At 53.0% G+C, this 26,170-nt stretch overlaps 1 protein-coding gene across 1 annotated transcript; it reads right to left on the bottom strand.

Annotated features, from left to right (window-relative positions):
- Positions 1 to 409: 409 nt before the first annotated feature.
- Positions 410 to 24,591, bottom strand: LOC116967701 (B-cell lymphoma/leukemia 11B-like). Its single transcript, XM_033014296.1, has 4 exons — positions 24,378 to 24,591; positions 14,543 to 14,824; positions 3,235 to 3,944; positions 410 to 1,391 (listed from the first exon to the last, which is right to left on the bottom strand). Exons 1-4 carry the CDS (start codon positions 24,427 to 24,429, stop codon positions 480 to 482), a joined length of 1,956 nt encoding a protein of 651 aa, XP_032870187.1. The 5' UTR covers positions 24,430 to 24,591; the 3' UTR covers positions 410 to 479.
- Between the last annotated feature and the right edge of the window lie 1,579 nt (positions 24,592 to 26,170).

Genomic DNA, 26,170 nt, shown 5'->3' with positions numbered 1-26,170 from the left:
GTCTGGGGAGAGTCTCGGGGGAGAGAGGGGGAGAGGGAGGGGCGGATAGGGGGGAGAGAGAGGGAGGGGAGTGAGGGGGAGAGTGAGGGGGAGAGGGTGGAAGGGGGGGAGAGAGGGAGGGATAGAGGGGGGGGAGTGAGAGGGAGAGTGAGGGGTAGAGTGAGGAGAGGGGGGAGCGGGAGGAATGGAAGGGTGGAGAGGGTTGTGGATGGGGAGATGGGGAAAGGGGGATATTGAGGGGGAGGGGGGAGAGAGGGGAGGGGGAGAGTGAGGGGCAGAGTGAGGGGGAGTGGTGGGAAGAGGGAGGGAGAGTGAGGGGGAGAGAGTGAGGGGGAGAGTGAGTGGGGTAGGGAGGAAGGGAGGGGGGAGAGGGGAAAGAGGGACTGAGAGGGGAGGAGACGGAGGGAAGGGGAGAGTGGGGGGGGGGTAGGGAGGGAGAGTGAGGGGGGGGTAGGGAGGGAGAGTGAGGGGGGTACCCCCTAGCTTGTGAGGGGTGTCTCCTGTGTAGCTGGGGCCTGACTGTGCCGTTTCTTGATGTGCTTCTCCAGGGTGCTGTAGATGCTGAAGGGAATGTCGCAGGTGTGGCAGCGATAGACCTCGCGCCCGGGCTGCACGTGTGTCTTCATGTGCCGGGTCAGTTTGCTGCTCTGGGTGCATGCGTAGGCGCAGAGCTGGCAGCGGTACGGCCTCTCGCCGGTGTGGCTGCGTCGGTGAACCGTCAGGTTGCTGGCGTTGCGGAAAACCTTGCCGCAGAACTCGCAGGAGTTGCGGCGTCGGCCTAGGCCCGGCCCGGATCCTGGGCCTTGCCTGGGGCCCCCTGCCCAGCGGCCCTCCTCCCCGGCCGGGCGCTTGGGCGTGCTGTGGCCGCTGGCGGTGCCGCTGTCGGCCGAGACGTCGCGGGGAGGGGTGGACGAGCAGGAGCCCCCGTTCTCGGAGGCCGGGGAGGCCCGGGGGGCCGGGGAGGACGAGGAGGGAGGGGCCAGGGGGAGGCCCCGGGAGGCCGCGCAGTCCGCCAGCCAGCGGGAGTAGAAGTTGGGGCCTGCCTCGTCCGGAGTTGGCCCCGGCTCGGCCTTGATGGGCCCTCGCGCTGGCGGTGGGCCTAGAGGCCTCTTGACGTGCCGTCCGAAGCCGTTGGCCAGGACTGGAGCCCGGAGTGAGGAGCCAGGCCTCTCGGCCTCACCGTTGGCCAAGCTTGGGGCCCGGGGTGATGAGCAAGGCCCCTCGGCCTCACCGTTGGCCAAGCCAGGGGCCCCAGGAGAGGAGCCAGGCCTCTCGGCCTCCCCGTTGTCATGGAGACGGTCGGACTCGTTGCCCTCGCAGTCAGACGTCTCGGTTGCTTCCTCCGGCTGCTGTTCCTCCTCCACGTCTGGCTCCACCTTCAACCCTTTCACCTGCGGAGAGACAGAGGTGGCAAACATTAGCGGGGTTGGGGGGGGGGGGGGGGCAGAGAGGCCATTCGGGCCGACAAGGCCTGCATGCTGGTGCTGACCCCATTGGACAAACATTGTGGGCCGAAGGGCCTATTCCTCAGCTGCATTATTCCATGTTCTATCCCCAATAATAGAACATAAAGCATTGAAGAGAACAGCGTGGAAACAGGCACTTTGGCCCACAATGTCTGTGAGAAATATCTCCTCCTCCCCTCTCTTACTGGAAGTTTAAACTAAACTAAAATAAATAGCAATACTTTCCCTGCTTTAGCATCTTCTACCCAGTAGCAATTACCGTAATTGTAATCCAGAACCAGGGGCCACAGTTTAAGAATAAGGGGTAAGCCATTTAGAACGGAGACAAGGAAACACTTTTTCGCACAGAGAGTGGTGAGTCTGTGGAATTCTCTGCCTCAGAGGGCGGTGGAGGCCGGTTCTCTGGATGCTTTCAAGAGAGAGCTAGATAGGGCTCTTAAAAATAGCGGAGTCAGGGGATATGGGGAGAAGGCAGGAACGGGGTACTGATTGTGGATGATCAGCCATGATCACATTGAATGGCGGTGCTGGCTTGAAGGGCCGAATGGCCCACTATTGCACCTATTGTATATTGTAATCCTAACCTGTGATCAGTCCTGAACTACTATCTACCTCATTGGGGACACTCGGACTGTCTTCCATCAGATGTTAAAGCAGAGATAGATAGATTCTTGATTAGTACGGGCATCAGGGGTTATGGGGAGAAGGCAGGAGAATGTGGTTGGGAGGGAGAGATAGATCAGCCATGATTGAATGGCGGAGTAGACTTGATGGGCCGAATGGCCTAATTCTACTCCTATCACTTATGACCTTATGACTTTATTTTGCTCTAAACATTATTCCCTTTATCATGTATCTGTACACTGTGAACGGCTCGATTGTAATGTGTAGGAAGGAACTGCAGATGCTGGTTTAATGCGAAGATAGGCACAAAAAGCTGGAGTAACTCAGCGGGACAGGCAGCATCTCTGGAGAAAAAGGAATGGGTGACGTTTAGGGTCGAGACCCTTCTTCAGACTTGACTGTAATCATGCCTTATCCAGTCTTTCCGCTGACTGGATAACACGGGGTACTGATTGGGGATGATCAGCCATGATCACATTGAATGGCGGTGCTGGCTCGAAGGGCCGAATGGCCTACTCCTGCACGCTTCTGTACGCATGGCAATCTCGCTGAGTGGTGAATCTGTGGAATTCTCTGCCACAGAAAGTAGTTGAGGCCAGTTCATTGGCTATATTTAAGAGGGAGTTAGATGTGGCCCTTGTGGCTAAAGGGATCAGGGGGTATGGAGAGAAGGCAGGTACATAGAAACATAGACAATAGGTGCAGGAGTAGGCCATTCGGCCCTTCGAGCCTGCACCGCCATTCAATATGATCATGGCCGATCATCCAACTCAGTATCCTGTACCTGCCTTCTCTCCATACCCCCTGATCCCTTTAGCCACAAGGGCCACATCTAACTCCCTCTTAAATATAGCCAATGAACTGTGGCCTCAACTACCTTCTGTGGCAGAGAATTCCACAGATTCACCACTCTCTGTGTGAAAAATGTTTTCCTCATCTCGGTCCTAAAAGATTTCCCCCTTATCCTTAAACTGTGTGACCCCTTGTTCTGGACTTCCCCAACATCATCAGGATACTGAGTTGGATGATCAGCCATGATCACATTGAATGGCGGTGCAGGCTCGAAGGGCCGAATGGCCTCTACTCCTGCCCCTATGTTTCTATGTTTCTATGTTTTGTGTCTCGGAACTGGAATATATTTTACCTTCAAGCCCATCTCTTCCTGGGAGGTGATGGCTGGACTGGCGCTTGTGTCCTGCTGGCCTCCTGCGTACCTCCGGCGATGGGGCGCCGGTCCTTTCAGGTTTGCCCTGGTTGCGGAGGTAAGAGGCCAACCATTGAAGAGGCCGGCGTGAGTCTTCATGTGTCTCTTGAGCTTGCTGGACTGGCTGCAGGCATGCTCACACAAGGGGCAGCGATAGGGTTTCTCCCCGGTATGGCTTCGCCGATGCACCACCAGGTTGCTGGGGAACTTGAAGGTCTTTCCGCAAAATTCGCAGTCCTTGCTCCGGCCGTGCAGTGACCTCTGGTGGGCCCCTCCCCCGCCCCCCCGGCCCGGACCCCCGGCCAGAGTCCGCAGCCTCCGCGAGAAGTCGGGCAGCCCGCGGCCTGAGGGGCCCGTGTCCTCCGACCCGCTGTCGCTCTGCTCCGGGCCCCCGTGCGGGGGAGGGGCGAAGAAGGGGGTCCCTGGGTGTCGGGGGACCGGGAAGTGAGCCCCCTCGTCCCGAGGGGGGGAGGAGGGGTGGTGGTGGCGGTGGTGGTCTTCAGCGCTGAGGATCGGAGGGGATTCGCACGGGTCGATCTCCAGGAAGATGTGAAGACCATGGTGGTATTGGGCATGTTGTAGCAAGTCCCAGGCACTGGAGAACGGTTCCTTGCAGGAGGTGCAGATGTAACAACTGGGTTCCATCTCATCTGTGGGGCGGGAGAGAGAGAGGGTAGGGGTTAGAACAGCAGCCAACATTAATAGCCAAAGACAATAGGTGCAGGAGCGGGGCATTTGGCCCTTCTAGCCAGCACCGCCATTCAATGTGATCATGGCTGATCATCCCCAATCAGTACCCCGTTCCTGCCTTCTCCCCATATCCCCTGACTCCACTATCTTTAAGAGCCCTATCTAGCTGTCTCTTGAAAGCATCCAGAGAACCGGCCTCCACCACCCTCTGAGGCAGAGAATTCCACAGACTCACCACTCTCTATGAGAAAAAGTGTTTCCTCGTCTCCGTTCTAAATGGCTTACTCCTATTCTTAAACTGTGTGGCCCCTGGTTCTGGATTCCCCAACATCTCGACCTGAAACATCACCCATTCCTTCTCGCCAGAGAAGCTGCCTGTCCCGCTGAGTTACTCCAGCTTCTTGTGTCGGTGCTGGTTCGAAGGGTTGAATGGCCTACTCCTGCACCTATCTTCTACGTTTCTGTGTCCCGAAACGTCACAATAGGTAGACAATAGACAACAGGTGAAGGAGTAGGCCATTCGGCCCTTCGAGCCAGCACCGCCATCCAATGTGATCATGGCTGATCATCCCCAATCAGTACCCCGTTCCTGCCTTCTCCCCATATCCCCTGCCTTCTACCGACACCTATTCCTTCTCTCCGGAGATGCTGCCTGACCCGCTGAGTTACCCCAGCTTTTTGTGCCTATCTCCACACCTACTAGAAACATAGAAAATAGGTGCAGGAGTAGAGGCCATTCAGCCCTTCGGTCCTGCACCGCCATTCGATATGATCATGGCTGATCATCCAACTCAGTATCCCATCCCTGCCTTCTCTCCATACCCCCTGATCCCTTTAGCCACAAGGGCCACATCTAACTCCCTCTTAAATATAGCCAATGAACTGTGGCCTCAACTACCTTCTGTGGCAGAGAATTCCACAGATTTACCACTCTCTGTGTAAAAAATGATTTTCTCATCTCGGTCCTAAAAGACTTCCCTCTTATCCTTAAACTGTGACCCCTAGTTCTGGACTTCCCCAACACCGGGAACAATCTTCCTGCATCTAGCCTGTCCAACCCCTTAAGAATTTTGTACGTTTCTATAAGATCCCCTCTCAATCTTCTAAATTCTAGCGAGTACAAGCCGAGTCTATCCAGTCTTTCTTCATGTGAAAGTCCTGACATCCCTGGAATCAGTCTGGTGAACCTTCTCTGTACTCCCTCTATGGCAAGAATGTCTTTCCTCAGAGTAGGAGACCAAAACTGTACGCAATACTCCAGGTGTGGTCTCACCAAGACCCTGTACAACTGCAGTAGAACCTCCCTGCTCTTATACTCAAACTGTTATCATCTGCTTTTGCATCCGACTGATGGAGGACATTTTATAACACTGGTACATTTTAGGCCACTGGTACGTTGCGTAACGTAGTTACTGAATGGGCAATGTTTGCTCTTTATCTGTTGATAATGTATGAGATAACTATTAATATTTTACACCTGCCATGTCTGTGGCTTCCTGTCTCGAAAAACACTTCCTCCTTTGGTGTGTTTTTTAAAAATCGCAGTTTTTCCCGGTGCAAGACAAACATGCGCCTCTGCTGCATCGGTGGTTTGCATTCTTGCCTCGGGGGGGGTCAGGCCCCAAAACACTAGATTGGAGCACCAACCTCCAGGCCCAGAGTCGGAGAGACTAACGGCACAGGCAGGCAGTTCTCCCACACCCAGTCTCCTGAGGTCCCGGCCATTTACTCGACATATACCACCAGAATTTGGCTTCTCAAAATGCATTAGTGTTTGAGCCCTTGGTTGATTATTGGTGCAGTGAAAAGCTTCTAGTCTGCTTGCCCACCACACCACCTCCAGGTCCCTCAGATCGGCCGACTTGGGGTTGCTGAACATCTAGGCATAAGCTCAGGGGTGACAGCATCTTTGCTGTTGCAGCTCCTAGACTGTGGAACATCATCGCCCTTCCCATCAGAACTGCCCGCCTCCATCGACTCCTTTAAGTCGAGACTTAAAACTCATCTCTACTCCCAAGCCTTTCCTGACATCCTCTGAGCGAGGGCTACATGTGTGTAGTGATGTTTGTATTTAATCTATGAACCAATGCTGTTTGTTATACTATTCTTATACCAATGTAAAGCTCTTGGTTTCTTGGTGCTATATAAATAAAAATGACTTGACTAGTCCCAACAGATCAGATATACCAAACATAGATCCAATCAAGTCAAACTCAAGTACACAGAAACATAGACAATAGGTGCAGAAATAGGTCATTCGAGCCAGCACCGTCATTCAATATGATCATGGCTGATCATCCAGAATCAGTACCCCGTTCCTGCTTTTTCCCCCCATATCCCTTGATTCCATTAGCGATACAATATGTACAACAGGTAGAGCAATGGGGAAGATACAGAGTGCAGAATATAGTTCTCAGCATTGTAGCGCATCAGTTCCACAGACAAAGTCCAATGTCCGCAATGGGGTAGAGGTGAATCGGACAGTAGCCTAGCTTATCCTGACATTCCTCACACTTGAAAAGACACAGAGTAACTGGAGTAACTCAGCGGGTCAGGCAGCATCTGTGGGGAACATGGATAGGTGACGTTTCACAGAGTGCTGGAGTAACTCAGCGGGTCAGGCAGCATCTGTGGAGAACATGGATAGGTGACGTTTCACAGAGTGCTGGAGTAACTCAGCGGGTCAGGCAGCATCTGTGGGGAACATGGATAGGTGACGTTTCACAGAGTGCTGGAGTAACTCAGCGGGTCAGGCAGCATCTGTGGGGAACATGGATAGGTGACGTTTCACAGAGTGCTGGAGTAACTCAGCGGGTCAGGCAGCATCTGTGGGGAACATGGATAGGTGACGTTTCACAGAGTGCTGGAGTAACTCAGCGGGTCAGGCAGCATCTGTGGAGAACGTGGACAGGTGATGTTTCACAGAGTGCTGGAGTAACTCGGCGGGTCAGGCAGCATCTGTGGAGAACATGGACAGGTGACGTTTCACAGAGTGCTGGAGTAACTCAGCGGGTGCAGCAGCATCTATGGAGCTAAGGAAATAGGCAACGTTTCGGGCCGAAACCCTTCCGGGTTTCAGCCCGAAACGTTGCCTATTTCCAGAAGGGTTTCGGCCCGAAACTTTGCCTATTTCCTTAGCTCCACAGATGCTGCTGCACCATAACTCAGCGGGTCAGGCAGCATCTGTGGAGAACATGGATAGGTGACGTTTCACAGAGTGCTGGAGTAACTCAGCGGGTCAGGCAGCATCTGTGGAGAACATGGACAGGTGACGTTTCACAGAGTGCTGGAGTAACTCAGCGGGTGCAGCAGCATCTATGGAGCTAAGGAAATAGGCAACGTTTCGGGCCGAAACCCTTCCGGGTTTCAGCCCGAAACGTTGCCTATTTCCAGAAGGGTTTCGGCCCGAAACTTTGCCTATTTCCTTAGCTCCACAGATGCTGCTGCACCATAACTCAGCGGGTCAGGCAACATCTGTGGGGAACATGGATAGGTGACGTTTCAGGTTGAGGCCCTTCTTCAGACTGATTGATGTGCGGGCGGGCGGGGAGAAAGCTGGAACATCTGTGTGTCTTCGTGCATTGATTGGGTTCAGGGTGGCGATGGAATGAGATACAAGGAACTGCAGAGGCAGTTTTGCAAAAGGAAAAAGACACAAAGTGCTGGAGTAACACAGCGGGCTGATGGGAATGTGTGGACACGGTTGCTCCATGAGCCAGCATGGACTAGACGGGCTGAAGAAACCTTCTCCAATGTCACAAAGGAACATGGTAAACACTGTGGACTTGCTAAACCTGCCTGGTCCTGGCAGCGTCCCAACTTCATTGGGACTTTCCCCACCTTCAACGGCCACATATTTATGTACAATGACTTGGGCGAGTTTGGTTTAGTTTAGTTTAGAGAAACAGCGCTGAAACAGGCCCTTCGGCCCACTGAGTCCGTGCCGACCAGCGATCCCCGCACATTAACACACACTGGCGACAATTTACACATTTACACCAAGCCAATTAACCTACAAACCTGTAGGTCTTTGGAGCGTGGGAGGAAACCGAAGATCTCAGAGAAAACCCACGCAGGTCACGGGGAGAACGTGCAAACTCCGTACAGACAGCGCCCGCAGTCAGGATCGAACCCGGGTCTCCGACGCTGTAAGGCAGCAGCTCTACCCGCTGCACCACCATGTACGGTGAGTTTGTAGGCGAGACCTCGGTGGTGCAGCGGGTAGAGCTGCTGCCTCACGGCGCCGGAGACCCAGGTTCGATCCTGACCAAGGGTGCTGTCCGTACGGAGTTTGCACGTTCTCCCCGTGACCTGCGTGGGTTTTCTCCGGGTGCTCTGGTTTCCTCCCACACTCCAAAGACGTACAGGTTTGAAGGCTGATTGGCTTGTTAAAATTGTTTTGTGTGTGTGTGTGCGTGTGCGTGTGCGTGTGCGTGTGCGTGTGCGTGTGCGTGTGCGTGTGTGTGTGTGTGTGTGTTAATGTGCGGGGATCGCTGGTCGGTGCGGACCCGGTGGGCCGAAGGGCCTGTTTCTGTGCTGCACCTCTAAACTAAACGAAACAAAACTAAGATGGCGTTGGTGGCTGTTTCATGTTACGGTGGAACAAGGATCAGGAGCAAAGCTGGGCGGAGTAATAGCAGATGGAATTTAATCCATGGAAGCATGTCCAGGTACATCGCAGCACAGTACAGCACTGGAACAGGCCCTTCGGCCCACAATGTCCTTGCCGAACTGGACGTCAAGTTAAACTCGAGTCCCGGTAACATCCTCGTAAATCTTCACTGCACTCTTTCCAGCTAATGCCCCTGTCCCACTTAGGAAACCTGAACGGAAACCTCTGGAGACTTTGCGCCCCACCCAAGGTTTCCATGTGGTTCCCGGAGGTTGCAGGTGGTTGCCGGAGGTTGCAGGTAGTGGAAACAGGTAGGGAGACTGACAAAAACCTCCGGGAACCGCACGGAAACCTTGGGTGGGGCGCAAAGTCTCCAGTGGTTTCCGTTCAGGTTTCCTAAGTGGGACAGGGGCATTAGACAATCTCCCTAGTTCTCCGACTAGTTTCACTGTCCTCCTGATTAAATATTACCGATTGTACGCCTCGTTGTCACCTTCCCCTCATCTAACAATTAACCATTCTAAATTTTCCTTGAACATGGTCCTCTTTGATCTGCCGTTTTCACACCTTGCCAGGGTTGCCAAGTGTCCCGTATTAGCCAGGACATCCCGTATATCGGGCTAAATTGGTTTGTCCCATACGGGATGACCCTTGTCCCGGATTTGAATGCTTCCACTCGGGTCGAGGGGACTGTCGGGCCGGAGTGCCGCGTCTGGCCCCGCCTCACCCGTCCCGACGTAGTGCAGCCCATGGAGTGCAGCAGCAGCACCTCGCCTGTTGGTCGGTCAGCAGCTGTCCAACATTTGGATCTTTGCTTACCACCGACACTACCACCACCCCTTCTCATGGCCGATCATCGGTTCACGGGTTGGATGTGGTGCCAGACTTTGCGTGCAGCAGAAGACAAAGCCCAGTCGGCGGTCCAGCTGAGGAGTTTTGGTCCAGGCCACGCGATGTAGCACGCAAAGTCCGGCGCCCGGGCCACAACTCCTCAGCTGGCCCCGCTGGCTGGGCTTTGTGTGCAGTCCAGCACCCAGGCCAACTCATCATTCACCCAGCCACGGCCGAGTCGGTCAACGAACTGCACAACGACCGTTTGTCCCTTATTTGCGAGTGAGAACGTTGGCAACCCTGGTCTTGACTCGAAACGTCACCCATTCCTTCTCTCCAGAGACGCTGTTCGACCCGCTGAGTTACACCAGCTTTTTGTGTCTGCAAGTCTCCCTCTCCCCTCACTCTCAGTCTGAAGAAGGGTCTCGACCCCAAAACGTCACCCATTCCTTCTCTCTGCCAGTCCCCACCGAGTTACTCCAGCATTTTGTGTTTATCTTCGGTATAAACCAGCACCTGCAGTTCCTTCCTACACAATACCCCAAATGCGGCCTCACCAACCAGCCTTCCTTGTGTTAATTTTTTTTGCTTATAGAAGCACTCTATGATCCTGAAACAAGTGAATCTTCCAATCTGTCAATGCTCTCTGGGTTTTAAGGGTAAGGACGTTACTGTAGGAACCCTAAGGGTATTCCGATGATAAATCCCAGCTCATCAAATGAATATTCAACAAATAATTATCCAGCCTAATTAAAAAATGCAAATTTCACTCTCTGTCTCTCTCCGCCACAAATCCCTATCAAACTCCCCGAATGTTAATTTGGAACGATGTACATGGGATTCCATAGGGAAATATCCCTGGAATCGGAGCAGGGAGGAATATTAATGAACAGACAGCGCTTTGGGGATTTTGAGACATATGTTAATATGCAAATTGACAAAGGATTGACTGAGAGCTTCAGTTTGCACAGTGGAGTAGTGCTGGGCCTGTGCGAGATTATGGCTAGGCCCGTAACCAAGGGCAACCAGCGTGGCCTGTAACTCAAGCCCAGCAGCGGGATGCCAAGTCGAGTCTTTCTCATCCACCCCCTCACCCCCCCCCCCCCTCACCCCAGGGACTTGGGGGGGGGGGGGTCTTGCCCCACCCCGCTGTTAGTTCTGTGGGTGGGGAAGGGGAGGTGGTGGTGTTGTTGAGTGAATTGTGAGTCTTGACATTGACAATGGGTGCCATTGCAAGCAAGGCTCTGCCCTGTTAAACAAGAAGCAGATAATACCAAGATGTAAACTAGATTCAGCAACACCCCAGGACTGGGGTAAATATTGTAAAGATAGATTTGTTTTTTTAGGGGGGTGGGGGGGAAGATCACTGGATCAATGGTCTCCCATCCACTTGTCCCCTCCCCGCATCTTGTTCCACCTACATTCCTTCCTCTGGCTTCACATTTCGCACTCCCACGGTAGAATTGCCGCCTTACAGCGCTTGCAGCGCCGGAGACCCAGGTTCGATCCCCACTACGGGCGCTGTCTGCACAGAGTTTGTACGTTCTCCCCGTGACCTGCGTGGGTTTTCTCCGAGATCTTCGGTTTCCTCCCACACCCCAAAGACCTACAGGTTTGTAGGTTAATTGGCTTGGTGTACGTGTAAATTGTCCCTAATGTATGTAAATTGCCCCTAGAGTGTGTACTCCCACACTCCAAAGACATACAGGTTTGTAGGTTAATTGGTTTGGTGTACAGTATGTGTAAATTGTCCCTAGTGTGTGTAGGATAGTGTTAGTGTGCGGGGATCGCTAGTCGGTGTGAACCCGGTGGGCCGAAGGGCCTGTTTCTGCGCTGTATCTCTAAACTAAACTGAAACCTTGTATCACATCTTTTGTCTTTTAATCTCTGGCCATTGTTCAACCATCTTCTGATCAACATCCCCTTCCCCCTGTATCCACCTATCACTCTGTCTAAAAAAGGGTTCAGGTCAGAAACATCGTCTATCCATGTCCTCCTGGGACGCTGCCTGACCCGCTGAGCTACTCCAGCACTTTGTGCGTCTGCATCTGCTGTACCGCCCCTCACGTGTACAAGACACGTGTACAAAGCACGTGCACCGCATGCGGCCTACAGCGGCTGATAACACCACGGCCATGCTTGGCCAGGCCGACCCTGCAACGTTGCCATGACAACGGGCCTTCATGGTCAGGTCGAGATCCCTGCACCTACCACAACTGGGACTTGGAAATGGCGCCAAAAACTGGCGACACTGTACACTGAATATGGACACAAAATGCTGGAGCAACTCAGCGGGACAGGCAGCATCTCTGGAGAGAAGAAATGGGTGACCCTTCTTCAGACTGAGTAAGGGGAGAGAGGAACTAGAGGCATGAAAGACACCACAACGCTGAGAACTATATTCTGCACTCTGTACCTTCACCTTTGCTCTATTCTACGCGACGAGTCTTACTTGACTGTGTCTATGTGCAAGTATTATCTGTGCCAGGAAGGAACTACAGGTGCTGGTTTAAACCAAAGATAGACTCAAAAGGCTGGAGTAACTCATCGGGTCAGGCAGCATCTCTGGAGTGACGGTTCGGGTCAGAAGAAGGGTCTCGACCCGAAATGTCACACATTCTTTCTCTCCAGAGACGCTGCCTGACCCGCTGAGTTACTCCAGCACCTTGTGTTGTGACGTTTCGGGTCGAGACCCATGGGTAGCATGTAAACGACTATTGCTTTTCGCTGTACCTCGGTACAGGGGTAAGCCATTTAGAACAGAGATGAGTAAACAGTCTTTCACACAGAGAGATGCGAGTCTGTGGAATTCTCTGTGGAGGCCGGTTCTCTGGATGCTTTCAAGAGAGAGCTAGATAGGGCTCTTAAAGATAGAGGAGTCAGGGGATATGGGGAGAAGGCAGGAACAGGGTACTGATTGTGGATGATCAGCCATGATCACATTGAATGGCGGTGCTGGCTCGAAGGGCCAAATGGCCTACTCCTGCACCTATTGTCTATTGTACACAGTGACAATAATAGAATTAAGCCTTGCTGGGAGCAGGGCGCCTTTGTAATTAGGAATGGCCAGGCAGGCAGGCGCGTACAGTCCTGCCCTTCACAAGCTTGGCACCCACTTCCTCACCGCCCGCCCACAACTGATGCTTCCCCTAATAAACCTGTTCGGTTTTATCTCTCAGCTTGCCCTGGAACGATTCCAGGGCCCGTAAGGTTAAAGGCGTGTCGGCCAAGGACTGGTTTGGGCAGGTTTCCCTGGGTGACAATAACCCGCTGGGATCGGCATTGCCAGCGTTTGGTGGTGTGAGCGTGCGAGACCTTGGCAACTGGGAGCGGCCCCTCGAAATCAAGCACCCCCTCTCTCCCTCCCCCTCCTTCTCTATCTCTCTCTCTGTCTCTGTCTCTCCTCCCTCTCTTTCCTCTTTCTCCCCCTCGCTCTCCTCCCCTCCCTATCTCTCCCTCTCTCCCCCCCCTCTCTCACACAAAAGCCAGTGGGAAACAGATAAAGGTTGGGTGGGTGGGTGGGGGGGGAACCTAACCAACATTCTTAAATGTCGCAGAGACCAAGTTATCCCCTCTTCCCTCTTCATTTTAAACCTCCCCCCCACCCCCAAACAAGCACCACTAGGCCCAGGGCCGGTTACCATGGCGATCGCAGGCCTCCTCCTGGGGAGGCAGTGACAGGCCCAGCGAGGGCTAACGAGCTGGCAGCTCACGGCAAAAGCAGAAGTTTCTTTCTGCAGATGTGCCATTTGAATATTCACTTCCTCCTTCGGGCCAAAGGGTTTTTTTCCTCTCTCTCGCTCTCTCTCTTTCTCTCTTTCTCTCTCTCTCTCACTCCCTCTCTCCCTTTCACTGCCCCTCTCTCTCTTCCTTCCTCTCTCTTTCTCCCCCTCCCTCTCCTCCCTCCCCTCCCTCTCCCTCCTTCTCTCTCGCTCCCCCCCCCCCCCCCCCGCCCTGCCCACAACATACACACGTTATTTTTTAAAGATACAGAGTAATACATTTTTGGAGTAACAGGCCCTTCGGCCCATCGAGTCCGTGCCGACCAGCGATCACCCGCACACTAGCACCATCCTACACACACTAGGGACAATTCATCAATTTTATCGGAGCCAATTAACTTGGAAACCTGCACGTCTTTGGAGTGTAGGAGGAAACCGGAGCACCCGGTGAAAACCCACGCAGTCACGGGGAGAACGTGCAAACTCCGTACAGACAGCGCCCGTGGTCAGGATTGAACCTGGGTCCCTGGCGCTGTGAGGCAGCAACTCTACCCGCTGCACCACCGTGCTGTACTGTTCTATGTTCTCACCTGGTATCAATACTTAACTCACAACCAATACTGTACACTCCAATGCCACCTCTAGACCATCTCAATAGTTCAGAGTGTTTAATTGTCATATGTATCGGGAAGTCAACCATTAAATTCTTGCTTACTGCAACTGAACAACATCAGCCCAAAGTCAATAACATGTAAATAGCAATCCATGATATGATAGATTAATTGGCTATTGTAGGTAGTCGGACCAATAATCGTGCAAACTCCACTCAGACAGCGTCGGAAGTCGGGATTCAACCAGGGATGCCAGTGCAGTGCACTTCCCACGAAACTATCGGTGGGTGGTGGGGAGGAGAGAAGGGAGGGGTGGAGACAGGAAGGGAGGCGAGGAGAGTTGAGGGAGGGGAGGAGAGGGGGGGGAAGGGGATGGGTGGGGGGGCATTAGGGGGGGAAGGAGAGAGGAGGAGTGGGAGGGTGTGATGGAGAGGGGGTGACATTGGGTGAGGGGAGGAGAGAGGGCGATGGGGAGAGGAGTGATGAGGGGAGGGTTGAGGGGGGACAATGAGGGTGGGGGGAGGTGTGGAGGGGAAGAGAGGGAAGGAGAGGAGAGGAGAGGAGAAGGGGATATACAGCTGGGATGAAGGAGTGGGGGAGATGGGAGATGATGAGGGGTGGGGGAACAGAAATGGGGTCCATTAGCGGGGTAGGGGAGGAGAGGAGGGGGGGGTGATGGGAATGGGAGGGGGTGGGGAGGAGATGAAAGGGGTGAAGGAGATACAGTGACGATGGGGAAGTGGGGTGGGGGGGTGACGGACCGATCGCGGTACGTGACCTACCTCCCACAGGGGTGCCATCATCGTGCCCCTCCCCCGACCTGGCCCCCTGCCCCACCCGTAGCCCGGGGGTGGGTGGGGGGGAGTGGGGTGGGCCGGGAGAGTTCCGGGAGCGTCGGGGCCGGCTGCAGTCGCTCCTCTTGTGCTGGATGAAGTGGAGGATGTGGCGGAGCGGGAGGGAGAGGCCGCACTGCCCGCAGGTCAGCAGGTCCGGGGTCGCGGGGTCACGGCCGGGCGGCATGGTCACCTCTGAACCCTGACCGTCTTCCAGCTTCTCGTCTTCACCTGCAACGGGGAGACAGAGCGTGAGTGGTGGGGCGACCGACGGTATTCCCAATATCCCTGACATTCCCGACGTTCCCAAACTCCGATATCCCTGACATTCCCAACATTCCCAAAACCCGATATCCCTGATATTCCCAACATTCCCAAAACCCGATATCCCTGACATTCCCAACGTTCCCAAACTCCAATATCCCTGACATTCCCAATGTTCCCAAACTCCAATATCCCTGACATTCACAATGTTCCCCAACTCCGATATCCCTGACATTCCCAACATTCCCAAAACCCGATATCCCTGACATTCCCAATGGTTCTAAACACCAATATCCCTGACATTCCCGACGTTCCCAAGCCCAAAATATCACTGATATTCCCAACGTTCCTGACATAAGGTCATTGTTTTTAGGAGTAGAGTTGGGCCTCTTACGATGCAGTCCCTGGAGTGGGATTTGAACCCACCACCTCTGGAGGGTGAGGTGGGAGCACGACCCAATCTGCCTCATTGAGGGATGGACAATGTTGCTCATAAATTCATATGTGATAGGAGCAGAATTAGGCCATTCGGCCCTACAAGTCTACTCTGCCATTCAATCACGGCTGATCTATCTCTCCCACCTAACCTCATTCTCCTGCCTTCTCCCCGTAACCCCTGACACCCGTATACTGATCAAGAATCTATCTAACGCTGCCTTAAATATATCCACTGACTTGTGGCCTCCACAACCTTCTGTGGCAAAGAATTCCACAGATTCACCACCCTCTGACTAAAGAAATCTCTCCTCATCTCCTTCCTAAAAGAATGTCCTATAATTCTGAGCCCATGACCTCCATTCCTAGACATCCCCAACATTCCCAACCCCCAATATCCATGACATCCTCAACATCTCCCACACCCCAACATTGTAGATGCTTCCAAGATGGCGGCCAACATAGGCGACTATTTGCGCGTTTGCCTCAGAAGCAGATCTACAAACTCCTATTACAATCTGTCCACACTCTCTAAATCTACACTGTGGACGGCTCGATTGTAATCATGTATTGTCTTTCCGCTGACTGGTTAGCACGCAACAAAAAGGTTTCCACTGTACCTGGGCCCACGTGACAATAAACTACACTGAATTCCCAAAATCCCCAACATTCCCCAAATCTCCATCATTCCCAAACATTCCCAACATTCCCAGCATTGCCCAGCTCCACAACATTCCCAATGTCAATATCCCTGAAGAAGGGTCTCGACCAGAAACGTCACCCATTCCTTCTCTCCAGAGATGCTGCCTGTCCCGCTGAGCTACTCCAGCATTGTGTGCCTACCCTCAATATCCCTAACAGCTATGGACACAAAGGGCTGGAGTAACTCAGCAGGTCAAGCAGCATCTGGAATGGAGACGAGGAAACACTTTTTCTCACAGAGAGTGGCGATTCTGTGGAATTCTCTGCCTCAGAGGGCGGTGGAGGCCGGTTCTCTGGATGCTTTCAAGAGAGAGCTAGATAGGGCTCTTAAAAATAGCAGAGTGAGGGGATATGGGGAGAAGGCAGGAACGGGGTACTGATTGGGGATGATCAGCCATGATCACATTGAGTGGCGGTGCTGGCTCGAAGGGCCGAATGGCCTGCTCCTGCACCTATTGTCTATCTCTGGAGACAAAGGATGGGTGAGGTTTCGGGCCGGGACCCTTCTTCAAACCCGCTGTGCTTCCTATAATCGTCTCAACATTATCCCCATTGACTCAACACAAAGTGCTTGCTCAGCGGCTCAGGCAGCATCTCTGGAAAATTTTAGACTTGAGACATACAGTGCTGAACCAGGCCCTTTGGCCCATCGAGTCCGTGCCGACCAGCGATCACCCCGTACACTAACACTGCCCTACACACAATTTACAATTTTACAACCTACAAATCCGCACGTCTTTGGAGTGTGGGAAGAAACCGGAATTCCCGGAGAAAACCCACGTGGGTCCCGGGGAGAAGGTACAAACTCCGTACACACAGCACCCGAAGTCAGGATTGAACCCGGGTCTCTGGCACTGTGAGGCGGCAACTCTACCACTGTGCCACCCCTTGCGGCATTGATTTAAAGTGTTTGTCAAAATGCCAGGGGTGTAAGGAGGGAATCAGGTGAAATATTGTTGTTAAATTGCTGCCATTTATGGAACATGTTGGTTGAAAAAATATACAGGGAGATTCAACAGGAACCTTCAAAGAGAAACTGGATTCAAATCTGTAGGAAGTGCCTGCAGGTGCTGGTTTAAACCGCAGATAAGACACAAAATGCTGGAGTAACTCAGCGGGACGGGCAGCATCTCTGGAGAGAAAGAATGGGCGCTGTTTCTTCAGTCTGACATACAGCGCAGAAAAAGGCCCTTTGGCCCATCGAGTCCGCGCTGACCAGCGATACACTGGCGGCATCCTACAAACCAGGGACAACATACAATTTTACAGAAGCCAATTAACCTACAAACCCGCACGTCTTTGGAGTGTAGGAGGAAGCCAGAGCACCCGGGGGAAACCCACGCGGGTCTTGGACCTGAAACTAGACTTGAGTTTTGGGCCTAGGAATCAGGCTCCGTGTCCGCAGCCTGGGCCTAGATTTCTAGCTTCAGCAGATAACAAGCCAGGAATTAGATATGGGGAGTAGGAAAGGGATCCTTGGTACTGCTGGCTTGGGAGTGTCTAAGTGAAATAATTGTTTTTATACTTTACTTTAGAATTTAGAAATACATTGTGGATGCATCAGACTGAAAATAGTTCTCGACCCGAAACGTCACCTATTCCTTCTCTCCAGAGATGCTGCCTGTCCCACTGAGTTACTCCAGCGTTTTGTGTCTGGGTTCAAATCTCAGAGGAGAAAGACATACAGGGCGAGTCTGAACTTTGGAAGAGCTAGCACAGGTGCGATGGGCCAAAAGGCCTCCGTTCCAGTATTCCAGGCTGGCTCGGCCTCGCTCCCAGCCCGGGCCAGGAGGGAGCGGGGAATGAAGGAGCCGGACCCGGTCTCCAGAGAGCGTCAGGAACAGAGTCTCAGCTCCTCCAACACCACATCGGGCACCAGGTGAACAGCTCCAGGCTCTGTTTACCAAGAGAGGTCCCCGCGGACAGTAACCAAGCCACATCTGCTCCTCTTCATGTTTGGACAAGGTTTACAACGAGGGCAGGTGTGTGTGTGTGTGTGTGTGTGTGTGTGTGTGTGTGTGTGTGTGTGTGTGTGTGTGTGTGTGTGTGTGTGTGTGTGTGTGTGTGTGTGTGTGTGTGTGTGTGTGTGTGTGTGTGTGTGTGGTGTGTGTGTGTGTGTGTGTGTGTGTGTGTGTGTGTGTGTGTGTGTGTGTGTGTGGATGAAAAGGGAGTTTAGAGACACTTAGAGAAAAAAAAAAATAGGTGCAGGAGTAGGCCATTCGGCCCTTCGAGCCAGCACCGCCATTCAACATGATCATGGCTGATCATCCACAATCAGGACCCCGTTCCTGCTTTCCCACCATATCCCTTGATTCCGTTAGCCTTATCTAACTATCTCTTGAAAACATCCAGTGAATTAGCCTCCACTGTCTTCTGTGGCAGAGAATTCCACAGATACGCAACTCTCTGGGTGAAAACGTTTTTCCTCATCTCAGTCCTAAATGGCCGACCCCTTATTCTTAAACTGTGACCCCTGGTTCTGGACTCCCTCAACATCGGGAACATTTTTCCTGCATCTAGCCTGTCCAATCCCTTAAGAATTTTATATGTTTCTATAAGATACCCTCTCATCCTAAATTCCAGTGAATACAAGCCCAGTCGATCCATTCTCTCATCATACGTCAGTCCCACCATCCCGGGAATTAACCTGGTGAACCTATGCTGCACTCCCTCAATGGCAAGAATGTACTTCCTCAAATTAGGAGACCAAAGCATGGAAACAGGCCCTTCGGCCCACCGAGTCCATGCTGACCAGTGATCACCTATGTTATCCATGTTTTGCATTCTACACACACACTACACACATTTTTACCGAAGCCAATTAACCTACAAACTTGCACGTCATTGGAATGTGGGAGGAAACCGGAGCACCCGGAGAAAACCAATGCAGGTCACAGGGAGAACATGCAAACTCCGCACAGACAGCACCCGTAGTCAGGATTGAACCCTGGTCTCTGGCGCTGTGAGGCAGCAACTCTACCACTGTGACGTCCTTCCAGGAGGAGAAGGAAAGCAAAGAGGAGAACACAATCTTCTAGCCAAGGCCCTCATTCAATCCCCTCCCACCACAAAATGCTGGAGTAACTCAGCGGGACAGGCAGCATCACTGGAGGGAAGGAATGGGTGACGTTTCGGGTCAAGACCCTTCTTCAGAATCTTCGATTTAGACCAGCATCATTGGGACGACAGATGGCACAATGGGCTAAGTGTTCGGCTGGCAACCGGAAGGTAGCCGGTTCGAATCCCGCTTGGAGTGCATACTGTCGTTGTGTCCTTGGGCAAGACACTTCACCCACCTTTGCCTGTGTGTGAATGTGTGTGAGTGATTGGTGGTGGTCGGAGGGGCCGTAGGCGCAGATTGGCAGCCACGCTTCCGTCAGTCTGCCCCAGGGCAGCTGTGGCTACAGAAGTAGCTTACCACCACCGAGTGTGACTGAGGAGTGAATGAATAATGCGATGTAAAGCGCCTTGAGTATTAGAAAGGCGCTATATAAATCCCATCCATTATTATTATTATTAGCATCTGCTGTTCCTTCCTACACATGTAGTACGGTACAGCACTACCGTACAGGCCCTTCAGCCCACAATGTGGTTCCGTAATGTGGTGCCAATTTATTCTGATCTCATTTGCCTGCAGGTGAAGTTACCTGCAAGTTGGGCTGAAGGGTCTGTTTCCATGGTTTATCACTCTATACGCCACCTGACCTGCAGTATATCCCCACTTGTTAATGGTCTGCATCCATATAGTGCTTTGGACACGACATAACAGGTGGGACTAATGTAGATGGGGCATGTTGGTCGGCGTGGGCAAGTTGAGCCGTAGGCCCCGTTTCCACGCTGTATCACTCGATGACATGCCCCATCTACACTAGTCCCACCTGCCTGCGCTTGGTCCATATCCCTGTAAACCTGTCTAAATATCCATGTACCTGTCTATAACATGGATAGGTGACGTTTCACAGAGTGCTGGAGTAACTCAGCGGGTCAGGCAGCATCTATGGAGCTAAGGAAATAGGCAACGTTTCGGGCCAAAACCCGTAAGGGTTTCGGCCCAAAACGTTGCCTATTTCCAGAAGGATTTCGGCCCGAAACGTTACCTATTTCCAGAAGGATTTCGGCCCGAAACGTTGCCTATTTCCTTAGCTCCACAGATGCTGATGCACCATAACTCAGCGGGTCAGGCAGCATCTGTGGAGAACATGGATAGGTGACGTTTCACAGAGTGCTGGAGTAACTCAGCGGGTCAGGCAGCATCTGTGGAGAACATGGATAGGTGACGTTTCACAGAGTGCTGGAGTAACTCAGCGGGTCAGGCAGCATCTGTGGAGAACATGGATAGGTGACGTTTCACAGAGTGCTGGAGTTACTCAGCGGGTCAGGCAGCATCTGTGGAGAACGTGGATAGGTGACGTTTCACAGAGTGCTGGAGTAACTCAGCGGGTGCAGCAGCATCTATGGAGCTAAGGAAATAGGCAACTTTTCGGGCCGAAACCCTTCCGGGTTTCAGCCCGAAACGTTGCCTATTTCCAGAAGGGTTTCGGCCCGAAACGTTGCCTATTTCCTTAGCTCCACAAATGCTGCTGCACCATAACTCAGCGGGTCAGGCAGCATCTGTGGAGAACATGGATAGGTGACGTTTCACAGAGTGCTGGAGTAACTCAGCGGGTCAGGCAGCATCTGTGGAGAACATGGATAGGTGACGTTTCACAGAGTGCTGGAGTAACTCAGCGGGTCAGGCAGCATCTGTGGAGAACATCGATAGGTGACGTTTCGGGCCGGGACCCTTCTTCAGACTGGAGAATGTAAAGGTCTATATGAAGAAGTGTCCAGACGTTAAACGTGTCCTCCAGAGATGCTGCCTGACCCGCTGAGTTACTCCACCACTTTGTGTCTCTCTTTGGTTTAAACCAGCACCTGCAGTTCCTTCCAACACAAGACTTGATCTAAGAGCAGGTTCTTCCCCGCTGTGATTTACTACTGAACAGTCATCAATAAAAGAAGCCATTTCTTTAGCCAGAGGGTGGTGAATCTGTGGAATTCATTGCCACAGACAGCGGCGGAGGTCAAGTCAGTGGGTATTTTAAAAGCGGAGATTGATAGGTTCTCGATTAGCAAGGGCATCAAAGGTTGCGGGGAGAAGGCAGGAGAATGGGGTCGAGAGGGATAGATCAGCCATGATCGAATGGTGGAGTAGGCTCGATGGGCCGAATGGCCTAATTCTGCTCCGATGTCTTATGATAAGGAACTGCAAGTGCTGCTTTACAGAAGTGACACAAAGTGCTGGAGTAACTCATCTATCTGGGCAGCGCCTGACTGGATGGATAAATCCATGGAGTTTAGTTTAGAGATACAGCGCGGATAACAGGCCCTTCGGCCCACCGGGTCCGTGCCGACCAGCGATCCCCGCACACTAACACGATCCTACACACTCACTGAGGACAATTTACATTTACACCAAGTCAATTAACCTACAAACCTGCACGTCTTTGGAATGTGGGAGGAAACCGGAGATCTCGGGGAGAACATGCAAACTCCGTACAGACAGCACCCGTAGTCGGGATGGAACCCGGGTCTCAGGGGGCTGTGAGGCAGCAGCTCTACCCGCTACGCAAGCGTGCCGTTATGCAACAGGGAGTGTGTAAGCTGAATAATGGGAAAGAAATGTTAAGGGTTTTTTTTTTTTAATGGATTTCTTCGGAACTGACACAGATTGTCATGAATCCTCAAGGAGACAGAGAATGCCTTCATGAACAGAGTTATACTGATTGGAATCATAGACCAGTAGCAGACAGGAAGAGGCCCTTCGGCCCACAATGGCTGTGCAGGACATGTCAAGTTAAACTCATCTTCTTTGCTTACACTACTTATACCAGAGTCATAGAGTAATACAGCGTGGAAACAGGCCCTTCAGCCCAACTTGCCCACACCGGCCAACATGTCCCAGCTACACTAGTCCCACCTGCCTGCGTTTGGCCCATATCCCTCCAAACCCGTCCTATCCATGCACCTGTCTAATTGTTTCTTAAACATTGGGATAGTCCCAGCCTCAACTACCTCCTCTGGCAGATTGTTCCATACACCCACCACCCTCTGTGTGAAAAAGTTACCCCTCAGATTCCTATTAAATCTTTTCCCCTTCACCTTATGTCCTCTGGTCCTCGATTCGCAAACTCTAGGCAAGAGACTCGGTGCATCTACCCCATCTATTCCTTTCATGATTTTGTACACCTCTATAGACAGTAGACAGTAGGTGCAGGAGTAGAGGCCATTCGGCCCTTTGAGCCAGCACCGCCATTCAATGTGATCATGGCTGATCATCCACAATCAGTACCCCATTCCTGCCCCTCATCCTCCAGCGCTCCAAGGGATAGTGTCCCACCTGCTCAACCTCTCCCTTTGTAGAGATCAAAACAAGGTCCGTGCAAGCTTAGTTTAGTTTACAAATACAGCATGGAAACAGGCCCTTCGGCCCACCGAGTCTGTGCCGACCAGCGATCCCCGTTCACACTAGTTCTATTGTCATCTCATTCGCTGTCTCCTTTTCACACCATACCCTTCCTTATCTCTGTGTCTCCCTCTCCCCTGACTCTCAGTCTGAAGAAGGGTCTCGACCCGAAACGTCACCCATTCCTTCTCACCTGAGACGCTGCCTGCCTGTCCCGCTGAGTTACTCCAGCGTTTAGTGTGTCTATCTTCATGCATTTATTACTCTGTTATAAAAGCTCGGAGCTACATCAAATACCACGCACGGCCCAATGGGAGGCCATTAGCTGCGTTGCTGTGACCAACCCTTTGATCAAAAGCCTAAAGGTCACACCAGCAAAAACACACATTAAATTCATAATTGATAGGAGCAGAATTAGGCCATTTGGCCCATCAAGTCTACTCCGCCATTCAATCATGGTGGCTGATCTATCTCTCTCTCCTAACCCCATTCTCCTGCCTTCTCCCCGTAACCCCCGACACCCGTACTAATCAAGAATCTTTCTATCTCTGCCTTAAATATATCCACTGACTTGTGGCCTCCACAGCCGCCTGTGGCAAAGAATTCCACAGATTCACCACCCTCTGAACTAAATAAATTCATCCTCGCCACCATCCTAAAAGAACATCCTTTAATTCTGAGGCTGTGACCTCTAGTCAGGGGTGGGGAGGGGGTGCAGGAAGTCAGATAGACAGCGCAATGACAGAGGGGGGGTCCCTGTGTTGGAGTGAGTCACCACCTGCGCACAGTGTTCCCACATCCCTCTTCTCCACCAAGCAAGGCACACTCCTCTCTCCCCTCCGCCCTCTCCCCCCTTCCTTCCCTCACCCCTTCCCCTTCTCTAAAGAAGGAGGGAGAGGGAGGTATTGAGAGGGAGATGGGGGGGGGGCAGAGGGATATCTAAAGGGTAACTGGTTTTGGTCTCCAATCACCTCACAAAGGGCAGCCAACAGTGGTGATGAGGCAGAAGGGAGAACTCTCTCTCTCTCTCCCCACCCCCTTCCTCACCCTCTCTCTCTCCCCCCCCCTTCCTCTCTCTCCAATTTTCTCTTTCTCTCTCCCCCCCCCACTCTTCTACCCCAGCCACGTTTATATCTACAGTTCACTCCACGAGTGTGTGTGTGTGTGTGTGAGCCGAGCTGTGTTTCTCATTCTGACTCCGCTCGTATTGACAGTAATCGTGTCCAACTCTTAACTGAAAACGTGTGGTTTGCAAACTGAAAATCCCCCCTCTCTCTGTCTCTCCATTGCCCCCCCCCCCCCCCCCCACAGATAGAGACACACACACAGCCACAGAGACACACACACACACAGCCACAGAGACACACACACACACAGGGATACAGAAACACACACACACCCACAGATACAGAGACCCACACATACACAGGGATACAGAAACAGACACACACCCACAGATAGAGAGGCACACACAGAGATACACACACAGAAACACACACACAGAAACATACATACACTCACACACAGGGATACTGAAACAGACACACACAGTCAGACAGACACACACACAGCCACAGAGACACAGTCAGACACACACACGGGGTTAAATCCCACCCGTACCCCGGCCCGGACATTAACCCCGACACCAATGTTAACACAGTCTCAAACCTCCAACCTGGTTTGCTGTTGTACCGGCACCGAACGAGTTAACACAACCCCCGGATCTGTTTATCCACAGATTGTCTCCCTCTCGCACTTAACCGGCCTGTTGTCTTTCGTTTCTGCTTCAGGTCTTTTAACTCTATCCCTCCCGACCAAGAGTGGGCCGGTGGGCCGCCGATTTCATACAAATCTGACCCTTTCTCGCCGCCCCCCGACTCTCACTCACACACACACCGCCCGCCTGCCCGCTCCCGGCGTTTAACGTTGGATACTCACGGCTGAGTTCGCTGCGGTGTTGGGGCTTGCTGCCCTGTTTGCGCCTGGACATCGTAGTCTGGCGGGGGCTGTGAGAATCCCACCCCACACCCCCCCAGAGCCCGGTGCTACCCCTCTCCTCGCCCCCTCCTCTCCTCTCCTCTCCTCTCTCCCCCCCTGGTCCAGACCAGAGTCTCGGCCGCTCCAGCAACAGCAGCAAGTTCAAGGCGGACACACACAGAGCGAGAGAGACAGGGGGGAGGAGACACAGAGAGAGGGAGGAGAGGAGAGGAGAGAAGGAGGGAGGGAGGGAGGGGTGAAGGAGAGAGAGAGAAGAGGGGGGGGGGAGACAAAGGTGGAGAGAAGAAGGGATGGAGAGAAGGGGAGAGGGAGAGAGAGGAGGGAAGTATAGGTAGAAGGGGGAAGGAGGGAGGGAGAGGGGGGATGGAGAGAGGGGAGGGAGGGAGAGGAGGGGAGAGGAGGGAGAGGAGGGAGAGAGAGAGGAGGGAGAGAGAGGGAGAAGGGGGAAGAGGAGGGAGAGAGGAGGAGAGGGAGGGAAGGGGGAAGGAGAGAGAGGAGGAGAGGAGGGAGAGAGAAGGGAGAGAAGGGGAGAGAGAGAGGGGAAGGGAGAGAGAGGAGGGAGAGGGAGGGAAGGAGAGAGGAGGGAGAGGGAGGGAAGGAGAGAGAGGAGAGAGGGAGAGAAGGAGAGAAGGGGAGAGAGAGGGGGAAGGGAGAGAGAGGAGGGAGAGGGAGGGAAGGAGAGAGGAGGGAGGGAGAGAGAGAGAGGAGGGAAGTATAGGTAGAAGGAGGAGGGAGGGAGGGGGGGAGGGAGGGAAGGGGAGAGAGGGGAGAGGAGGGAGAGGAGGGAAGTATAGGTGGAAGGTGGGAGGGAGAGGGGGGAGGGAGAGAGAGAGAGGGAAGGAGAGAGAGGGAGAGAGGGGAGGGATGGAGAGGAGGGAGAGAGGGGGAGAGGGGAGGGAGAGAGGAGGGAGAGAGAGGAGAGGGAGGGAATGAGAGAGAGGAGAGAGGGAGAGAGGGGAGGGAGGAGAGGAGGGAGAGGAGGGAGGGAGAGAGGGAGGGAGAGGGAGGGAGGGAGACGGAGGGAGGGAGGGAGAGAGAGGGGTGATAAAGGGGCAAGACGGAGATAGAGCAAGAGAGGGGAGCGGGATGTGGAGGGGAATGAAAGTGCAAGAAAAGAGGGACGAAGGGCTGAGTGGAAGGAGCAGGAATAGAGGGATGAGATAGGTTAGAGGGAGCGAGGGGGAGGAGAGATGATGGAATTAGTTGAGGAGGAGAAAGGAGGTTAGAGGGTGAGATATGAGAGGAATAGATCGGGGTAGATGCACAGAGTCTCTTGCCCAGAGTAGGGGAATCGAGGACCAGAGGACACAGGTTCAAGGTGAAGGGGAAAAGATTTAATAGCAATCTGAGGGGTAACTTTTTCACACAAAGGGCGGTGGGGGTCTGGAACGAGCTGCCAGAGGAGGTAGTTGAGGCTGGGACCATCCCAACGTTTCAGAAACAGTTAGACAGGTACATGGATAGGACGGGTTTGGAGGGATGTGGGCCAAGCGCGGGCAGGTGGGACTAGTCCCCTCTCCCCTCTCCCATCGGGCAAGAGGTACGGAAGTGTGAAAACGCACACCTCCAGATTCAGGGACAGTATCTTCCCAGCTGTTATCAGGCAACTGAACCATCCTACCACAACCAGAGATCGGTCCTGAACTACGAATGGACCATCCTTGATCGGACTTTGGTAGACAAAAGTGCTGGAGAAACTCAGCGGGTGCAGCAGCATCTATGGAGCGAAGGAA

The sequence above is a fragment of the Amblyraja radiata genome, chromosome 41, assembly GCF_010909765.2.
Source record: "Amblyraja radiata isolate CabotCenter1 chromosome 41, sAmbRad1.1.pri, whole genome shotgun sequence".
NCBI classification, from domain to species: Eukaryota; Metazoa; Chordata; class Chondrichthyes; order Rajiformes; family Rajidae; genus Amblyraja; species Amblyraja radiata.
This window is presented reverse-complemented; position numbering and strand designations above follow the sequence as displayed.

What these genes read in the sequence shown, in the direction of transcription:
- LOC116967701 (XM_033014296.1), bottom strand. Translation starts at nt 24,429, where the DNA reads ATGTCCAGGCGCAAACAGGGCAGCAAGCCCCAACACCGCAGCGAACTC. An exon ending in ACACCGCAGCGAACTCAGCC is followed by an intron (nt 14,825 to 24,377) that starts GTGAGTATCCAA and finishes TCCCCGTTGCAG; the next exon opens with GTGAAGACGAGAAGCTGGAA. An exon ending in AGGAAGAGATGGGCTTGAAG is followed by an intron (nt 1,392 to 3,234) that starts GTAAAATATATT and finishes GTCTCTCCGCAG; the next exon opens with GTGAAAGGGTTGAAGGTGGA.